The following is a 21,861-nucleotide window of genomic DNA, read 5'->3' on the forward strand; positions in this document are numbered from 1 at the left end:
CAACAAATGAACACAACTCCTCTAGATCGTTCATACTTAAAAGGATTGTTTGTTTTTATATGCAGCTGAACATAATATACCGTCATTTTGGTTTGAAATTTTTATTAAAGAGTTATGGGACTCTTGACCAATTTTGGTCTATTGTATCATAGAGACACCCTGTGAACTTTACTTCAATGAGACCTAAATTCATAGTAAAAGAGATTGTTTGTTGCAGTAACGATACGGCTTGGGACATTTGTATGTATTGATTCTAAGATAGAGAAATCTTTCCTTTAGAAGAAAATTCATGATTCAAACTTGTTCTTTTTCTTTCTAGCCTACGTTTGGGTTTAAGTTAAGCAAAATCCATTCAAGAGTTGTTTTAATTCTTATTAAATCAATATACTTGATAGAGGCAACTTGTACATGTTTTATCATCATAGATCATATCACTGAGTCTAATATACCACCTCAGATTAACCTCCTCCTGAACTTGACATTGAATCGATTGTTAGGTTAAGTTTGTATATTAAGAAAAAATCGCCCTGTCAACACTCTGTTTTGCTTTTTCTAAAAGATTTTCTGGGATTTCTGTTTTCGTTTTTATCTATTTTCATTATGTACCATCTAAAACTACGGTTTCGTTCACCTAGAACTATTCAAACACTCGAAAATGAACTTTACGTTACTGTGTCAAGTAAGGTTTTCAATGTCCTTAAGATTTACTTCCAGACTTACTTAAGAAAGACTTCTTCCATAGTAGTAGCAGTTGTTCCAAAACTAGTCAACCCAAGCTGACTTTTCTTTGCCTCTACATCCTTAAACAGGTTCTCAAATTTGCTCGACTCATCAAATGGAAGCAAGTATGATAGTTCTGCACTAATATCACTTTCTAGTGTTGCAGTACGTATGTGAGATTGAATAAGTTGTGTGACTGTACTAACGTTACAAGACTGATTCTTTACCATCACAAGGTGGTATCCTGCACCTTTAAATACAATCAAGAAAAATTCATACAATCAGGCATATTTTGAAAGCAGCTTGATAGGGATTATCTTAAGCGTTTGCGACATTGTTGGATCTGTAAGAAACTTACTTCCTTTTTTTCTGATACTTTAAATTGCTTGTGGGGTTTGCTTAGGATGACAATGCGTGCATTCTTGTAAATCGAACATCAACACACACAAATATCATATGAAAAAAAAACGTTAATAACATAGTGAAATTAATGCGTAACATTCTCTTGAAATAAATTAAAAGATATTGAAATGTGACGTGTTTGTAAATAACAAATATACATATGAAATATCATTTCTGTATTTTGATTTCTTCAAATAAAATCTGTCCAAAAACAGCTGCTACTTTAACTTACCATATTTCTTCTTTAGAAAATGTGAAGTTCCACAACACTTCACTACACCATCTGCCATTATAGCGATCCTGTCTCCAAGAAGATCAGCTTCATCCATAAAATGTGTTGTGAGAACCAATGTTCTATCTTTTCTAAACTTTTGAAGGACATCCCAAGTTTGTCGCCTAGCTGCTGGATCCATACCAGACGTAGGTTCGTCAAGCATTACAAACTAGCAATAGACACAATTTTATAGCAAAGCAGCTTACATTTGGTTACATGCAATTCACATTCCAGGTATCTTTTTACACCAAGGGAAATATTGATATCTAGTTAGTTCTTTATTTTAATAGAAATTATCAAAGCAGTAAATCATAATAATCCCATTAAGCAAGTGAAAGAGATTATAAAAGTTTTTAAACAAACAAATAATCGAAAGAGGCAATATTACTAACTGTGTGTCATGTTTATTGTTCTAAATAAAGTCTGTCTATTTTACAATTTATCTTTGTGATTTTTCTTAAGAATTCCTTGGTCTGATGATCAATCATTATGAAGGTATTGTTTATACAACACACTGTCCCGTATTGGCAAATTGTATGAGTACCGTCTTATATGGAACGAGCATTCAATTGCGGGGAAGGGAATTTGCAATTCAAATGGGAAAAACAGGATGATGGAGTTAAGAATTTCAATGTAATTACAATGTATTCCTAATCCATGCTTGTAAAATGGTTGTTCCAACAGGGTTCTTACCTTTGAGCCTGCTATCAATGCGATTCCAACAGATAACTTTCGTTTCTGCCCACCAGATAATGTCATTGAATATCTGTTTAACTTCTGTTCCAGACCAATTATTTTTACCATTTCTTCCACTTCCTTTGAAATTTGATCACTTGGACAGCCTTTCATCTGCAAGTATTATATATATATATATATATATATATATATAGAAGTCTATAAAAAGGACCAACCAGCAAATTTACTATGTACCGGATCGTCTAGAATAGACGATACTGTGCAGATAAGGAAAAAATGATATGTCTAGAGATTTGCACAACGATACTAATAAGATGGTATTATACGAAGATGTTGTTATTAAATCGTGTTGACAAATATTTCGGCTTAACAAATAGCCTTCTTAAGTGTCAATAATTTTAACAATACTGATTTCTAAATCGGACCTAACCTCGAAAACTAAACGTTTGTCTAATCAACATGAAAATGAGATCATGGTCAGATGAACCCTACCAGTAGGACATGTACACCTTACAATCATTTTAAACACCAAATATAGTTGACATATTGTTTATAGTATCTGAGAAATGGCCATAACAACTTGAATCTAACGTTTGTCAGTAAAACATAAAAATTCGTAAGGGTTCCGCGGAACCCAGTGTCTCGCCTACTTTTGCTGTTAATCGCAGGCTCATCCAAAATGAGGAAAAAAATTAATAAAAATATTCCTCTCTATACTATCTTTTGATTGTAAGTAGCTTCTGTCCAAGTTTGGTAAAAATCCAGGATAGTTTATGAATCTAATAAATGTTTTAAAAACTTAAACTGCAGACTGTATGTAATGTTAACTGGAAGAAAAACTAAGTCCATTTATAAGTAAAATACGGAAAAAATGGAACAAAATTTTAACAAAATTTCCTTCTAGATACTAGCTTTTAATCATAAACAAGCTTCTGTCCAAGTTTGGTACAAATCCAGGATAGTTTAAGAAAGTTATTAAAATGTCAAAAACTTTAACCACAGAGTGAATGTAATGTTTCCTAGGAGAAAAACTAAGTCCATTTATAAGTAAAATACGGAAAAAATGGATTTTTTTTTTACAAAATTTACTTCTAGATACTATCTTATGATCATAAACAAGCTTCTTTCCAAGTTTGGTAGAAATCCAGGATAGTTTAAGAAAGTTATTAAAATTTCAAAAACTTTAACCACAGAGTGAATATTTGTGGACGCCGCCGACGACGACAACAACGACGACGACGACGACAACGCCGACGACGGAATGTAGGATCGCTATGTCTCGCTTTTTCGACAAAAGTCGAAGGCTCGACAAAAATCAGATCAAGGTAAGATGAACACTACCAGACAAACATTTACACTTTTTAATCATTCCATACACCAAATACAGTTGACCTCTTAAAGGTAAAAACGCAAAAACGCGAAAAGACGTAAAATTGTAGGTTACCTTTGCGTAAAATATAAGATGCTCTTTAACTGTGAGCGTATCAAAAAGTATGTTGTGTTGCGGGCACAACCCCAGGCTACGTCTAACATTCGTTATGTCCTTTCTTATATCATAGGAATTTATTTTAGCTGTTCCTCTTGTTGGTGGTATAAAGCCTAAAAAAAAAGAAAAAAAAAATCAGCAAGAGTTGCTACATATGGCTATATCTGCTTTTTATTTGATTATAAAACATTTAAGCAATTGAATAGTAATTAAGTTGAACAGCTTAGTTTTCAAAGAAGTTAACCTTATTTCATAGTTGACTCACCAGTTAACATAGACATAGTTGTTGTTTTTCCTGCACCGTTATGACCTAGAAGTACTGTTATCTGACCTTCAAAGACGTTGAGAGTGGTATTTTCTACAGCAACCTTTCTTTTCTTTCCCTTTCCATAAACCTGAAAATGTTACAAATTAACAATAGCAAAGTGTTAAAAAAAACTTCTTAAGAAGATTACTCAAACAAAATGGCTATTATTTAAAATAGAATGCACACGCTGAAATGTCTCGCCTACTATACTGACCATTGATTTTATGTTGATAGTCTTACTATAAGTATGACATTAACATTTATGATCCAAGAAAATGAGGTCAAGGTCAGATAAACCAACCTGGAAATACATGTACACCCGTAATACAATCATTCCGTACACAGAATATAGATGACCTAGTGCTTATAGTATAAAAGGAACAGACCAAACCATGTAAATTCTATACTGACCAATGAACCATAAAAATGAAGTCAAGGTCAGATGAACCCTGCCAGACAGACATATACACCTTACAATCATTCCATACACCAAATATAGTTGACCTATTGTTTAAAGTTTAAGAAAAACAGACCTAAACACAAAAACTTAACATAAGCAATGAACCATGAAAATGAGGACAAGGTCAAATAAAACCTGCCAGACTGACATGTACATCGTAAAATATTTCCATACACCAAATATAGTTGACCTACTGCATACAGTATTAGACAAGAGTGCACACGCTGAAATGTCTCGCCTTCTTTACTAATTATTGATATTATGTTGATAGTCCTAAATATAAAGCTTTATTACAACTGTCACATAAACTTATTATTAACCAAGTAAACTAAACATTGACCAATGAACCATGAAAATGAGGTCAAGGTCAGATGAACCATGCTAGGCAGGCATGTACAGCTAACAATTCTTCCATACAACAAATATAGTTGACCTATTGCTTTTAGTTTAAGAAAAACAGACCAAAACACAAAAACTTAACTATAACCACTGAACCATGAAAATGAGGTCAAGGTCAGATGACACCTGCCAGTTGGACATGTACACCTTACAGTCCTTCCATACACCGAATATACTAGACCTATTGCTTATAGTATCTGAGATATGGACTTGACCACCAAAACTTAACCTTGTTCACTGATCCATGAAATGAGGTCGAGGTCAAGTGAAAACTGTCTGACGGGCATGAGGACCTTGCAAGGTACGCACATACCAAATATAGTTATCCTTTTACTTATAATAAGAGAGAATTTAACATTACAAAAAATCTTAACTATTTTTCAAGTAGTCACTGAACCATGAAAATGAGGTCAAGGACATTGGACATGTGACTGACGGAAACTTCGTAACATGAGGCATCCATATACAAAGTATGAAGCATCCAGACCTTCCACCTTCTAAAATATGAAGCTTTTAAGAAGTTAGCTAACGCCGCCGCCGCCAGATCACTATCCCTATGTCGAGCTTTCTGCGACAAAAGTCGCAGGCTCGACAAAAAACAGACCAAAACACAAAAACTTAACATTAAACAATGAACCGTGAAAATGAGGTCAAGGTCAAATAATACCTACCAGACTTACATATACATCGTAAAATATTTCCATACACCAAATACAGTTGACCTACTGCATACAGTATTAGAAAAAACAGACCAAAACACAAAAACTTAACATTGAGCAATGAACCGTGAAAATGAGGTCAAGGTCAGATGACACCTGCCAGTTGGACATGAACACCTTACAATCATTTCTGTAGTACAGCTTGATTTTATCATTTATGTTAATAAATAGTATTTGTATATATTTGTTCATGCATTGACTTGTTGACTGATTCTGACAGAGTATACAGTATGACAGTACTTTGATTTTCTATTCACTTGGGTATTTACATCCTGGGTATTCTATTTCTTTATTCTGATTGGTTACTCTGTGAACTCCTTTGATATTGAGGCACTCTTTTCAAATTCTACACAAGAGATATAGAACACTGACACTTTATTGTGATTTATAGATATTTATTCTTCCTAATCTGGAAACCATTCTTTATATTCAGGTCAGTTATATTCTTTACATTAGTATTTGATGCATGTATTTCTGTATTTTTATCTTGGTATAAAAGATATGAATGTGTTATGAAAATGTGTATGAAAGTCCACTTTGATTTCCATGAGTATGAAAGAGTTCATATTTTTACTTTAAGTTGGTATTTGCAAGACAGAAAGAATATTACAGTTATTATATTATTTTTCATATTTGGCTGTTATTAGATTTCAGCATAGAATATTGTCTTGCATTGAGTTTAACTATATTATTTACTATTATATTATTATTTATGAAACTGATCGACAACATCTTATACAGAGAAGTAACAGATAGGAATGGTAAGATACTAAATCAGCTTGTACTACCATCAGATTATGTTAAAACAGTATTAGAGGCTTTACATAATGAAATGGGACACCCTGGACGTGATAGAACTACATCATTATTGCGTGATAGATTTTATTGGCCAGGTATGTCGAAAGATATTGACAATTGGATTGAGAACTGCGATCGGTGTATAAAAAGGAAAAAACAACCATCAAGAGCACCACTGGTAAGTATTACAACTTCACAACCTTTGGAATTGGTATGCATAGATTTTTTAACTTTGGAACAATCAAGAGGAGGACATCAGCATATGTTAGTAGTGACAGATCATTTCACTAGGTACGCTCAAGCCTATCCAACAAGGAATCAGACCGCTAAAACTACAGCAGAAGTTTTATTTCACCAGTTTATTGTCCATTACGGAATACCGAAACGCATACATTCAGATCAAGGAGCAAATTTTGAAGGGAATTTAATACAGGAACTTTGTAAACTTTTGGGAACTAAAAAATCTAGAACTACACCGTATCACGCAATGGGAAATGGAATGACAGAAAGATTTAACCGTACTTTACTCTCAATGTTAGGAACTTTGGAACCGAATCAAAAACTTAATTGGAAATTACATGTAGGATCACTTGTTCATGCGTATAACTGTACAAAACACGAATCAACCAATCAATCACCATACTTTTTAATGTTTGGAAGAGAGCCGCAATTACCTATAGATTTAGCTTTTGGATTAGTTACAGAAAAACAACGCAAACCGCAAACAAAATATGTTCAGGAGTTAAGAGACAGATTAGTAAAGGCGTATGAATTAGCAGCTGCACACTCAAGGAAAGCTCAGGCGAAACAAAAGGAAGGTTATGATCTCAGAGCAAGAGGTGCAGTGATTGAAAAAGGAGATAAGGTTTTAGTTAGGAAAGTTGCATTCGACGGAAAACATAAAATTGCTGATAAGTGGGAGGATGAACCGTATATAATTTTATCGCAACCGAATTTAGAAATACCTGTTTTCAATGTTAAAAAGGAAAATGGAGAAGGAAGATTAAGATCACTCCATAGAAATCTACTTCTACCTATTGGCCATATTTCAGACAAAACCGTTAAAACTCCACCGAAACCGAAACCTAGATTAAAACCGATGAAATCACCACCGAAACCGAAATCAGTTATAGTTACAGACACTTCAGACTTAGCTAGTGAATCTTCATCAGAGGATGAATATTATTTTGTACCTGTTATGACAACAGATAGTGCTCCAACAAGTACTGAGGATACTGTTGCATTACAGGAAGTGGAAATTGAACAGGATACAACAGAATCAGTTGGGGACGCCCAATCTGATATTCAGGAAATCAGAGATGATTCTGAATTAGGAAGCGCTTCTGGAATTGATGAATCTAGTAATGAATTATTGAACGCAGATGAAACCGTTCAATCTGATAATGATAGTGATACATTAGATAATTTGGTTCATACTCCGATACCTCCACCTAGAAGGTCGCGTCGTGCTAGGAGAGAACCAAAGTGGCTAAGGTCTGGAGATTTTGTTGTAAAAAGTGCAGTGATTTGTGATTGGAAAGCAAAAGCAGAATTTATGGCTTCTGCAATTAAGGATGGAACTCTATCTGGATTAGAAAAAGAAGCTGGGAAAGCTTTAATAGACATTATTTTGAAATCATCTTAGAAATTCAGTGATTGAGATCTGTGTTTTATCTTTTATATGTTTGATAGTTAATTTCATGAATTGTTATTAAAGAAGTACTGAGAGTCAGAACTTCACATGTGTATTATATATTGTATTTTGTTAAAACTTGACTGCAATGACGGGGACGTCATTTCCCAATGCAGGGGAGTTTGTAGTACAGCTTGATTTTATCATTTATGTTAATAAATAGTATTTGTATATATTTGTTCATGCATTGACTTGTTGACTGATTCTGACAGAGTATACAGTATGACAGTACTTTGATTTTCTATTCACTTGGGTATTTACATCCTGGGTATTCTATTTCTTTATTCTGATTGGTTACTCTGTGAACTCCTTTGATATTGAGGCACTTTTTTCAAATTCTACACAAGAGATATAGAACACTGACACTTTATTGTGATTTATAGATATTTATTCTTCTTATTCTGGAAACCATTCTTTATATTCAGGTCAGTTATATTCTTTACATTAGTATTTGATGCATGTATTTCTGTATTTTTATCTTGGTATAAAAGATATGAATGTGTTATGAAAATGTGTATGAAAGTCCACTTTGATTTCCATGAGTATGAAAGAGTTCATATTTTTACTTTAAGTTGGTATTTGCAAGACAGAAAGAATATTACAGTTATTATATTATTTTTCATATTTGGCTGTTATTAGATTTCAGCATAGAATATTGTCTTGCATTGAGTTTAACTATATTATTTACTAGTTTTGACATTAAGACTTATGAAGTCATATTTCTTTATATTCAGATTCCAGTATGTGAAGTATAAGAGTATACAGTAACTTTATAGAGGAGCACTGCTCAGCCCTTGTATTATATACACGGTAAGCTGTGTTCTGTGTTTACATGTTTATTTATTTACGTGTTGTCTATTTGTACTTATGTGTTTTAATTAATGTGTGTCTTGTCTGTGTTTGTAATGTGTTATTGTTTAGTTTACGAATATCTCCGAATAGAATAGTGTATCAGAATTGATTACTTTAGATAATGATCGTTGACACAAGGTGTTATTGATATCTGTAGAATTGCATATTGAACAGTTACCGGAAATATACTTTGGTATAGATGTTTATGATTTGTAGAAAAACATACTTTATTAAATATGGTATATTTCGAACTGAAGTTAACTACTTGGATAATTTATATTTTATTTTATTAATATGGAGATTATAATTAGAGTTATCGTTCTTTGAACGTATGTATTGTGTCTTATTGTGTGTTTTATATGTTACAGGGTGTTTATTTGAGATTACTATAATAAACCAATAGAACCTTACTCAGATGTTATTTACGCCCAACTTGATGAATCTACATTTCATACACCAAATATAGTAGACCTATTGCTTATAGTATCTGAGATATGGACTTGACCACGAAAACTTAACCTTGTTCACTGATCCATGAAATGAGGTCGAGGTCAAGTGAAAACTATCTGACAGGCATGAAAACTTTGCAAGGTACGCACATGTATATCAAATATAGTTATCCTATTCCTGATAATAAGAGAGAAATTAACATTACAAAAAATCGGATCTCTTTTTTCAAGTAGTCACTGAACCATGAAAATGAGGTCAAGGACAATGAACATATGACAGATGGAAACTTCATGTCATAAGGCATCTATGTACAAAGTATGAAGCATCCAGGTTTTCTACCTTCTAAAATATTAAGCTTTTAAGAAGTTAGTTAACGCCGCCGCCGCCGCCGCCGCCGCCGGATCACTATCCCTATGTCGAGCTTTCTGCGACAAAAGTCACAGGCTCGACAAAAACTATTTTCAATTTATGGATTGTCCATTCTCCTGGTTGTCTTCATAGATTTCATGAACTAATAAATTATTTTTTTTTAAATTAAAGATCGATATTAGCATATCGAAAGGACATTTCACCGGAAAAATTAAGGACTTTTAGCGACTAATTTGTACACAGTTTAGACTACATTAATAGCAAATTACCAGGAATGTATTTTTCTTGTCGATATAAAAAAAAAGACCGTTGACTCAAATCACATGGTCATGTTCAACTAAATGAACAAAAGTAAGAAAATACCCCAAGGAGTCAATGAAAAATAATTAAGTCTAAGTAAGACGGACAACACCATTTCCAAAAGAGGAAAGACATACAATTGTTCTTAATACAATATGCAGAATACAGAATAAAGATTGAGCATTACGAACCCCATTAAAAATCGGTAATCAACTGTTCAAACAGAATCATCCGTTGTGTTGTTCATGTCATGCAAATTCCAGTGATGTCGCATTCGATGATGCCATTAACGAGAAATGGAGAACAAATATTGTGACTAACTCAAATGGGAAATACCCATGGGCGTCTGATATTTTCAAAATGGACAATCAAATTATGATAACATCATTAAAACTTTCAAAGAGAGGACTTCAAACCATTGTTTAATTGATTTCTTGTAAACAAAAACTTTTATCAAAGAAATCCTGATTTCAAACGTAAATTCTGAAATATTGTATCAACTTGGAAATGTACAACTCATATATAGGTTTTGCTGTGATGTTGCTCAACAAAAATAATGAAACACACAATTGGAAAATTTAATTAATTTATTTTGTCTGAAAGTGTAGTTTTCAGCCAAATTCTAGATTAAGGCAAGATTTGAAGCAGACTTAACTATATCGTAATCCGTGGTATCCTTAATTTCAGCTTCAATGCGATAAACGCGATCAATTAAGACACATATTTTAAATTATTCAACAACACCATCTATCTAGCAGAATGGGAAGTTAAATCTTTTATCTTCTATCTTTTTGTGAGATCTTACAGGAAATCGGTATCATACGAAAATTAGAATAAGTTGGAAAGGAGAGAAACACAGTTGGTTTCAATAGGTATGTCCACTTTCTGTTAAAAACACATAAACCAAAAGTAATAAATAGCTGTAAATTAAAAAAATCAAGCAACTTTGTTCAGAAAATATTTGAAAGTAAAAACATCTAACTTATTTAGATACAGTAACAATGTGTTCAAATGTTTTGAAATACTTGTACTTGCACTGATATTTACAAGGCAGTGTTAGTCTAAAAAACAAATCATATGAATCCTTTATGTATAACACATTTATATTCAGAAACCATCATCAGCTACTCTCGGAAAGCCAAAAATATCAAACGTTTGGTAGCATAAAAAACAAAAGGGCGTATAATGATAGATCAACTAAAACCGTTTAAGGTAAATTTTGCCTAAATGTGTTATATACATCAATGTAATAGTTTTGTAATTTAAGGATTCTGGATTACAAACTACAAAAAAAAATCCTTTTGCATGTTTATCAAGCATTGTGTGTCAACATACCTTTCGGAGATTTTCAATGCTGATTCCTACTTTTAGACCACTTGGTTCTCTTTCAAATAAGTCTGGATTAGCTGTGTGTGATGTACGGAGATCGTCGAAATCTTCTGGATGATTATGACCACACCAGTAAGTTTTCTACAAATTAACAATAGCAAAATATTAAAATAAAACCTCTTAAGAAGATTACTCAAACAAAATGGCTATTATTTGAAAAAACTAGTTTCAATTTATGGTTTGTCCATTCTCCTGGTTGTCTTCACAAAATGTTGGTTATTCCTACTTATTTCAGTATTAACATTGCTTGCATTTCAGCTAAAAAGAAATGTTTTATATAATACTTGAAAAGATTTAAGGCAAATAGAAAAAGAAAAGAACAAAATAATGATTGATGTAGGAGTGGTAATATCTGAATTCAGTAAAGGGGCTTCAGTAAATTTAAATCATGTATACACAAATTTTACAATATGTTGTAAGCCTTCTCAAAAGACACTGAAAGTATGGTCCTCTTTGAAGTTTCGGTGATCACCTCAATAGGTACTGAACTGTCATAGGAACTTTCAACATATTCAATAATCCTTTTAAACAAGAGTGCACACGCTGAAATGTCTCGCCTTCTTTACTAATCATTGATATTATGTTGATAGTCCTAAATATAAAGCTTTATTACAACTGTCACATAAACTTAACATTAACCAAGTAAACTAAACATTGACCAATGAACCATGAAAATGAGGTCAAGGTCAGATGAACCATGCTAGGCAGGCATGTACATCTAACAATTCTTCCATACAACAAATATAGTTGACCTATTGCTTATAGTTTAAGAAAAACAGACGAAAACACAAAAACTTAACACTGAGCAATGAACATTGAAAATGAGGTCAAGGTCAAATAAAACCTGCGTGACTGACATATAGATCATAAAATATTTCCATACACCAAATATAGTTGAACTATTGCATATAGTATTAGAAAAAAAGACCAAAACTCAAAAACTTAACTTTGACCACTGAACCATGAAAATGAGGTCAAGGTAAGATGACACCTGCCAGCTAGACATGTACACCTTACAATCATTCCATACACCAAATATAGCTGACCTATTGCATGCAGTATTAGAAAAAAAGACCAAAACTCAAAAACTTAACTTTGACCACTGAACCATGAAAATGAGGTCAAGGTCAGATGACACCTGCCAGCTAGACATGTACACCTTACAATCATTCCATACACCAAATATAGTAGACCTATTGCATACAGTATAAGAAAAACAGACCAAAACACAAAAACTTAACTATAACCACTGAACCATGAAAATGAGGTCAAGGTCAGATGACACCTGCCAGTTGGACATGTACACCTTACAGTCCTTCCATACACCGAATATACTAGACCTATTGCTTATAGTATCTGAGATATGGACTTGACCACCAAAACTTAACCTTGTTCACTGATCCATGAAATGAGGTCGAGGTCAAGTGAAAACTGTCTGACGGGCATGAGGACCTTGCAAGGTACGCACATACCAAATATAGTTATCCTATTACTTATAATAAGAGAGAATTTAACATTACAAAAAATCTGAACTTTTTTTTCAAGTAGTCACTGAACCATGAAAATGAGGTCAAGGACATTGGACATGTGACTGACGGAAACTTCGTAACATGAGGCATCCATATACAAAGTATGAAGCATCCAGGTCTATCATCTTCTAAAATATAAAGCTTTTAAGAAGTTAGCTAACGCCGCCGCCGCCGGATCGCTATCCCTATGTCGAGCTTTCTGCGACAAAAGTCGCAGGCTCGACAAAAATCATCAAAGATACTAGGCGTATTATCTAGTACGCCAGACGCGCGTGTATTCTACACAAGACTCCTAAGTGTTGCTGAAATCAAATTAGTTGGAAATCCAAATCATTAACAAAGTTAAAGACATTTTTGTAACGAATCTTTAATGATTTTTATAGAATTTTACATCGAAGAACATCTTTTATCAAAACGAATTAATCTATATATGAAATACAATATGTTTTAAGCCTTCTCAAAAGACACTGAACGTATGGTCCTCTTTGAAGTTTTAAATTTGTCAAAATTGCGACTTTGAGTTATTTTCATGCGATTTTTATTTAGCCATATGTTAAGAAACAAGCTGGAGTTATACTGTGAACTATAGTAAAAATAGACTTTTTGAGATCTGCTTTGAAATGTATACCGAAAAAATGGTTTGAAATCTATATAGAAATAATAAGCTTTATCTTTTAGTCTAATTTTTTTGTTCACCATGAAAACACATACAATTTTGTGGATACAATTAACAACAATTTGAGGGAACATGCGAAGTATAAATTCATTAAATTTCATTAAAATGAGAAAGATCACTACTATGTTGGTATTTGATGAGGTTACTGACCGTGAATGGGAAATAAAGCGGCTGTGGCACTCCAAAATCTCCTGGGCAAATGGCATCAACGTACCAAGCAATCAGCATATATACTAATGTGTCAAGAAGTAAAATAAGTATAACTGCCAGCATGGAAAAGTTTTGATCAACAGTAGGAGGATTAACAAAGTTATTCCACTGCAAACCTGCACCTGAAATTAGTAGGTATAAACTGGAAAACTAGAAATTAGAATCTGTGTCTAATCGAAACTTTGCTACGCTTCTGAAAATTATTATGAAGAAATTCATAGTTTTTAAGGTGTGTTACAGAAAAGAAGCGGATATGAGCGTTAATGCCAAGTGTATTCAAATCGCCTACTCCAACTAACCATACGATACATGAATTGTCCCTTCCCCCTCCAACTGAGTAAGGTTCCCCCGCTAGTAATGAGGAAGGAAGTAATATTTATTTCTAAGTTGTGCAACAGAAAAACGTGTGTGCAAAAACGGACGTGGAAACATGGTGTATACTCCAATATCTCTCCCCTCAAACAAACACCCGAAATGGAACTCCATTATACGAAAAGTTTCAAAACTTTAATCAGTTTTTCAAATTCTAAAATATAAAGTATTCAGTTATGAAAATGCTGATGTCAACAGTTTGAACACATTATTTTGAACTATACGAATGTAATTTGCCAATAAAGTTATTATTGTAAAACAATTTACCTGTTCCTTCATACTGAGCAATTAATTTTACACCTATTGCCATTCCAACATTGTTAAGGCCACATGCTAGTCCCTTTTGCATACTGGTCATACTGGCAAACGTTTCGTCCTGGTTCAGGAAAAAGTACGGGAAATATACCAAGAAGAATATAATTCCCGCAGCTGGTGCTGCTACACTTGCTGAATAAAGATAATTACATTTTATCAGTTTTGAAGAATTTGTTTATTTCAAAATTTTAAACTTTATTCGTCTTTTTCTACCCTTTTTGTTTTGTTTTAATAGTTTCAGCTAACATAGAAATCATAAAGTACATTTTAAAGGTATGAATTTGAAGAAAAAAAATCAGTACGTTTTATATAATCTCCTTGTTTCATTTTACAGTAAATATAATTTACGTTTCGATTTCATAACATCTAAAAAACGGACTAATTTCTACGTCATTTGGTCTCTGGTGGAGAGTTGTCTCATTGGCAATCATACCACATCTTTTTGTTTTTATATAATATGACAGAAAAAACATAATTTTCATAGTATTACCTCTCTGGAAAAATGTGCTGACCATGAAAGAAAATGCTATCAGCGATAACCCGTAACTCAATAAAAACACAAATACTATGGACGGCTGGGAATTTGTGAAAACTGCAACCCCTTTCAGTTTAATGGAGAAAAAGATCGTGAAGAAGATGCAGGCTAGGAGCATGTATATCAATGAAAATATAAACCATGACAACCAGTACATCGACACGTGCATTCCCATCAGTTTCATAGATTCCTGAAAAAAATTAGAATCATTCATGGTGATAATATTTGTATCCGAACTCCCTTGATTGGTATAAAACAATATGGATAAGATTAATTCATTTGAAGTTGCGGATAAAATAAAATTTTAATCATAGATTTTAAAAATCAATTATGGTTTTGTTAGTGATATTTCACTTAAATATGATATAGTCTAGCAAATCAATTGCTTAAATAAAGGAACAGTTAGCCTTTCAATTAACCTGTTGTACCAATAATCTGTGTTCTCGTAACCATTGTGGGTGTACATATACAATTACCAGCTATTTTCATATATATTACACATTTAGAACAACGTGTTAATCTTTTTACCAGGAAGACTCAAATGCTTGTTTTTGGCACTTAACAGCACATTACACTCGGCTCTAAAAATTTTATTTCTAAGACACAATTGCTTTCTTGTCGAAAACTTTTTGACAACAATGTAAATAATGATAATTCTAATTGATTTTAGTGACCTTTGTTGTCTCCTGCTTTCAGTGCCCTGACTTTTATTTGGAAAAGTTACACATGTTATATCTTTGTAATCTATCAAATTGTAATGAACCATAAAATAAAAAAAAAAAAGAAAAATAATGATGAAGAAAAATCAGGAACTTTTACAAATACAATGTACTGAATAGTTACCCGGAAACCCGGGATATACACTGTACTTTGAATACAGAATACAACGTCATCTAACGAGATAGGGTGGGTAGATAATGGTTCATCAAAGCTCAAGGGCATTTAAGAGCAAATCTGGTCGACTTGGAGTCGGAATAATGTGTTGGGGTATAGGGTGACATGTCTTCTTGTGGACTATAATTACCTTGTGAACTAGCACACAAGAACCCGACTTAGTCTGTCAGTCTTGTACAAAGCAGGGTTCATATTCATATCACATTACCATATTCTTAATCTGATGTTCATGTTATGTTTGCCACTGGACGTTAAACAATAATCCATAATTGAGCACAATTTTGTCAGTAGATTAACAATGGAGCAACTTTGAAGCTTACTTCAAATGGCATCTGCCAAGGCAATGAAATGGAAGGGGGAATGAAGAAGTCTATGAAAGTTTGGTGCAAAACAACATCTTATTCAGCTTATCAATGACTTATTGCATGAAAGTACATGAAAAATCCAGGCTTTTCAACAAGGAGAGTTTGGGACGGGAAATTTTCGGATTTTGTTTTTGTAAATAGGATGTACTGTAATCATGTGATAAATAAAATAAAAAGGAAACGTTTGACTCTTGTGATAAGGGCTTATTGCATCCAACGGTTCGCCCAGTGCATCTGGGATAATATTGAGGCCCTATATACTGAAGGTAGCGTTCAATTAATTTTCGTTGTTAAAGGACTGTCGTTAAAGTATGCACCCTTATTGCGAAGAGTGTTGCCAAAAAGGAATGAGGGTTTACTTGTGGCTCTTTTTGTAGTTCAAAAATTCAAAAATCGCAATTTAAAACATCTGATCCATCCGCTTTGGGAATGACTTAAGAATTTTTCATTGAGAGTTGAAATTTTTTAAATATAACAACAAAATCCGACATTGAATCAAGAGGATTTGCTAAAGCCGTGTAATTATGTTCCCGTCGGAGGAAGTATTATTTACCATCTCCGAAATGAAATGGTTAAAAGATGTTTAGTAGGTAACTAACAAGCGCAAAACAAAACTATCACTATGGTCCGATTAAAGAATTAAAAAACCATTCGAAGACCAAATAGATAATATGACTTGGTACACACTTTGCTAATGTAATCTTATAGATAATTATCCCATAAATTTTAATATTATAAATAATACATGTGATAATAAAACAAATATCAAATTTGCCGACTGTCAAACATGAACTCGAGGACACCGGATCTATTTCGAATTGATAAATACAAATATTATAATATGTGTAGTATAACTACAATGTATATCAAAATAAATAACTGTATAATAAGTCGTAAAAATTATCAAAAATACTCCTTCTTAAACAATCCCGCCGACCTAGAAACCCCAGCAAGAACGAGATAAACTCGGGCCAAACTACATTCAAAACAGTCACAAAAACTATGTTTAAAATGTAATGAAAAAAGGTCGGAAACCTGTCTTCAAAATTGCCCGTCTTCGAAGTTATGCTTTGGACGAAATACTGTGAGAAATTCTGATAAAGGGTATAATAATGAAATAAATTAACCATGTATTCTCTGTATCAGTACAATAAGCACAAAAAAAAAACATTGTTCATACATGATAAATATATGTATAAATAAATAAAAACAGTAAAGAAAGAAAATCCTGGAAATAAAACAAATGACTCAAAAGAAAAGATATGTCTTAATGTCCTGCTCTTTATTTGATACCAAGTACACTTGTGACATTAGTATGTAAAAATGTAGTCATTTTGCTCCAAAATGCAAAACGTGAAAAATACCAATTATTTACATAAAAAAATGATTTAAAATTACAACTTGAAACCGTCTAGATAATGACGGGATCTTTTCGCAAATACAATTATAAAAGAAATAGATCACAAAGGAAATAAAAGATAATAGATATAGCCTGAAAGCTTGTAGATATGAATACAGATATTTGTAGTCAAACGTTTTTCGAGTTTGACAGTTCAGTGTACTATAATCACAGGTCCTAATGGTGGACTGTAAAGTGGACATCTTCACAATATGAGCACACAATTAAACGACGTACATTCGCCGCTTCAGATATTGTCTCTTATGATTAAAACTTGACTATTTTCTTTTTTATTTGTATACAGTACTATTTATATAAAATGTGAGATGTGGTATAATTGCCAATCGGACGACTAACCACCAAAGGAAAAGGATGTAAACTACACATTATCGTATGGCCTTCAAGAGCGACCAACAATGATTGAACCATACAACCTCCTTGATTAAACTAAAGTTTCTACTACAATCTGTTTGTAAACTAGTGGTACTGTTGTCTTCCTTAAATATACCCCACTCTGTTAAAAATCTGGTACCCTGGTATCTATGATGAGTTTATCTACAGGCTATTGGAACGACAGATGCAATAGGTTACACATCAAAATTTGCTGAACACGATTGCCAAGACTACCGTTTCTAATAGCCATCGGGAACACAGATCCTATTGTATCTGCCGTACCAATAGCCGGTTATAGTATCTATAGCATGCAAAAGTAGCAGTTTCCTTGATAACAGTCATTAAAGCTGAGGACAGGGCACTCTTAGTTGTTTTGCTTGTGTATATTCAAATCTGTTTCTTGTTTGTGTTTTATCTATATTTGACACACGTCTATATGTATGCTTATATGACATTACAGATTTGTTTAGTTTGTGTAAAAGTTCTCGATTTCTCTAACTCAGAGAAATTATTTATACGGAAGTAAATTCCATTTAAATGGGGGTAAGGGGAGACATAAAACCTTGTTAACCTACCGTTTTCATTTATAAACCCTTATAGAAAGTAAAAATGTGTCGATCACAATGTTCCATTGAAAATTGATTTACGAGTTTAAAAAAAACAAAATGAATTGGCTGTTTAAAAAACTTGCCCCAGAGGAAAAACCTTTACGGAGAATTCAACAATAGTTTCACGTTTAGAAAAGATTACGTGACTGATTCATTGTCTGATATATTTGTCAAAACTTCATTTATCAAATTTCTTGATATATTTACATCTCTTATAAAGGTATTATTTACAGTCTACATTTTATGTAATAATATAATGTAATAGACTATAACTTGGTTAGGTTTTCAAGAATAATAACTGAAGTCATCCTTGAAAGAAACGATCCTTAGTTTAATGTCAATGTCAAAAAGAAGACCTTCAAAGTCGCCCGGACCTTCGGTAAGGAAACTGACTATCTTAGTCAATTGAGATTAGAGTCGAGCTTACTTGCCATGTGCGGGGTTCGAACTCACAACCTCAGTATTGACAGGCTAGTGATAAAGTATTTAAACTATTAAGACCACTCGGCTACCGAGGTCACTATTTGTTTTATGTAACTTGTAGTAAGATTGTCGTGCAGTTCATGACAGAATTTGTAAAATTTCTTTGCCAGGTATAATCTATACTAGTATACTTTTTGTTGATATTACCTACAGCTGTGTTCTTCTATGTACAGACGTAGCTTGGTTGACATCTAGCAAAGAATATCGTTCAAACCGTTGCAAGGTGCATTCTTAAACTTGCAGCAGGGTGAGTTTTATTTATGCTCCATGTTCAAGGTTTCGCTGTTACTTTATGATAAAGAACTCCAATAAAAGCGCTGTTCCTTTTGTACTGTTCTTCTTATGTGCTCTTAGTGATTTTGTGTTATGAATTTATACACCGTATCCTTTCTTTTCCATGTGTATCCTTTGAATATCTTCTTCATTAAACATAGCTTTTGCCACCTTGTCGGCTAGTATTTGTGTCAAGCTTTTTTTTCAAGCAATAAAGATGTATGATACCGATTTCACTGCACCACGACACGTGATCATGATTATGGAATAACTTCCATTTTGTACGCTCGAGACCATGCACAAAGTCTGAAAAGTCAATTTTGAACACCGAAACCAAAGGGTCCAAAACAAAAATAGACAGAATCGTCTAAATTAAACCATGTCTAGGAGATCTACAAGGAGCACAACACTTGTTACTGGAAAGGTCTTCGTCAAGTACACGTGAGAACAGAAGGTTGGAAATACAAATACACACTCATTAAACCCCAAAAAGCTTATATAAAACAGCCAAAATCATCTAAGGTCAACTTTGTCTATACGGGAATTCTAATCTTAGATGTAGAATAAATATTTAAATTCTTTACCATTGGTTAAACGCATTCACCTCCTTAAAAAGACCATAATCTCTGTTTTGCAGGTGATTGGGACTATCTGTATATTAAGAATGAACAGCATTATTTGTATAACATATTATAAGATGAAATCTCCAATGCAGATATTTGAATAGGATTCCGTAACTTTTGGAGACAATGGAAAAAAAACATTACTTAGAGTGTAATATTTAAACAATTCTTAATAATACCGCATCAAATACTACTGGTAGTTACTGAAATCAGCTCAAAGTACCTACTTTAATGATTACGAAACAATGGTGTCGTACATTCTAATATCGGTCGCTGTAGTTCATACAGTTACGCCATCAACATTGCGGGAAGCCCTATTCTTGTGTAATGTCAAGTGTAAATTATTACAGAATTGCAATACAGAAAAATAAAAAAAAAAAAAATTTAAATCTTGCTTATAACTATAAAAAGCGAGTTGAGATGAACTGTTTTTATAAAAATAAGAATATGTGGTAAAAGACTAGTTTAACCTTCCCCGCTTATTCATATGCTTGTCCGAAGGTTGTGAACCTTGTCAGCGGTTGTCTTAATCTAATTTGAAATCTAAATAGTGTGTCCTCTAGGAAATTTTATATTTATTGCAGATTTGTTATAGCCTCGTTAAATTATTGACAACTTTTTCTAGACTCGGGGCGATAAAGACACTTTTAATAATTGATGACCATCTGTTTTAAGTTTATTCTTCTGAAATGTTTGTCATGGTCAGTTTTAATGTCTCTGTCCTGTATGTTCTCCCGTTTATTTGTATTGTAGTCCTGTCATGTAATCTTGTCATTTTAATGTTATATTTAACATTGCCATAAAAGCGGGAAGTTTGGCTAGCCACAAAACCAGGTTCAACCCACCATTTTTTCTTAAAATGTCCTGTACCAAGTCAGGAAAATGGCCATTGTTATATTATAGTTCGTTTCTGTGTGTGTTGCATTTTAGTGTTGTGTTTCTGTTGTGTCGTTGTTCTCCTCTTATATTTGATGTGTTTCCCTCAGTTTTAGTTTGTAACCTGGATTTGTTTTTTTCTCAATCGATTTATGAATTTCGAATAGCGGTATACTACTATTGCCTTTATTTAATGCATATACCATAATTTCAGATAGAATAACTTATCAGTTTAATGAAATGGTTGTCGAACCCAGTGAATAAAAGCCAACACTTTTCATAATTTGAGGAGATGCATGTTGTCTAGCATCTAAGAAATAACAAATAGCAAAAATAAACAAACTTATGTTTTTTTTTTTGTCAATGGTACATATTTGTTTTGTTTATTTGTGTTATATTTGTATTAAGTAACAATCCCATTGTTTGGATTTTATACTAATAAATATCGTATATCTTTTTGATCAATGAATCATGACTGGTTTTACTTATAACAGTGTATATTATATACCATGAAATAGACGTATTTAGTAACAGTACTAAATGCACTGTGATGTCCTTATATTGTTTTAAAAGAATTTACCATTCTACATTCTGACGTCTATTTTTAAATATTGGCATATGACTAACCTATCCCACATACAGGTAATAAAATCAATCATTATCGTCTTTGATCTGATGTACAGCCATATTTTTAATGTACGATTATCTTACTGGCTTCATTAGTTTTAGAATCCAGCCTTATTAATAATATTTTTTTCCATCTAACGACAACTATTCAATAGATCATTGTAGTTTTCTATCTTCTCTCTCTCTCTCTCTCTCTCGATCGATCGATATTTACATTAATTACTGAATAAGTTAGTTTATGAAAAGCGAACATTGACTTAAGAATTCACCTTTCATGAATATAGAAATAAAAGATCGTAGGATAATCAACATCCACTTTTATTACAGCGTAATATGTTGTGTAAACTTTAAAGAAGGTTCTACTACCTT

At 32.9% G+C, this 21,861-nt stretch overlaps 1 protein-coding gene and 1 long non-coding RNA gene across 2 annotated transcripts in view; one reads left to right on the forward strand and one right to left on the reverse strand.

Moving 5' to 3' along the window:
- Nucleotides 1–21,861, reverse strand: part of LOC127701586 (phospholipid-transporting ATPase ABCA3-like) — a 44,772-nt gene that overhangs the window by 14,217 nt on the left and 8,694 nt on the right. The window contains exons 5-13 of the mRNA XM_052205550.1: nucleotides 14,907–15,141; nucleotides 14,369–14,548; nucleotides 13,670–13,851; nucleotides 11,261–11,395; nucleotides 3,844–3,973; nucleotides 3,537–3,691; nucleotides 2,090–2,245; nucleotides 1,355–1,565; nucleotides 721–970 (exon numbers count right to left, since the gene is read on the reverse strand). Coding sequence (XP_052061510.1) covers nucleotides 721–970; nucleotides 1,355–1,565; nucleotides 2,090–2,245; nucleotides 3,537–3,691; nucleotides 3,844–3,973; nucleotides 11,261–11,395; nucleotides 13,670–13,851; nucleotides 14,369–14,548; nucleotides 14,907–15,141 — 1,634 coding nt within the window. The remainder of the gene's footprint in view (nucleotides 1–720; nucleotides 971–1,354; nucleotides 1,566–2,089; nucleotides 2,246–3,536; nucleotides 3,692–3,843; nucleotides 3,974–11,260; nucleotides 11,396–13,669; nucleotides 13,852–14,368; nucleotides 14,549–14,906; nucleotides 15,142–21,861) is intronic.
- LOC127703829 (uncharacterized) lies at nucleotides 8,139–9,216 on the forward strand. Its single transcript, XR_007983066.1, has 2 exons — nucleotides 8,139–8,764; nucleotides 9,175–9,216. It is a non-coding gene; the product is annotated as an uncharacterized LOC127703829 (long non-coding RNA).

Source organism: Mytilus californianus, unplaced genomic scaffold (genome assembly GCF_021869535.1).
Source record: "Mytilus californianus isolate M0D057914Y unplaced genomic scaffold, xbMytCali1.0.p SCAF_1, whole genome shotgun sequence".
Taxonomy (NCBI): Eukaryota; Metazoa; Mollusca; class Bivalvia; order Mytilida; family Mytilidae; genus Mytilus; species Mytilus californianus.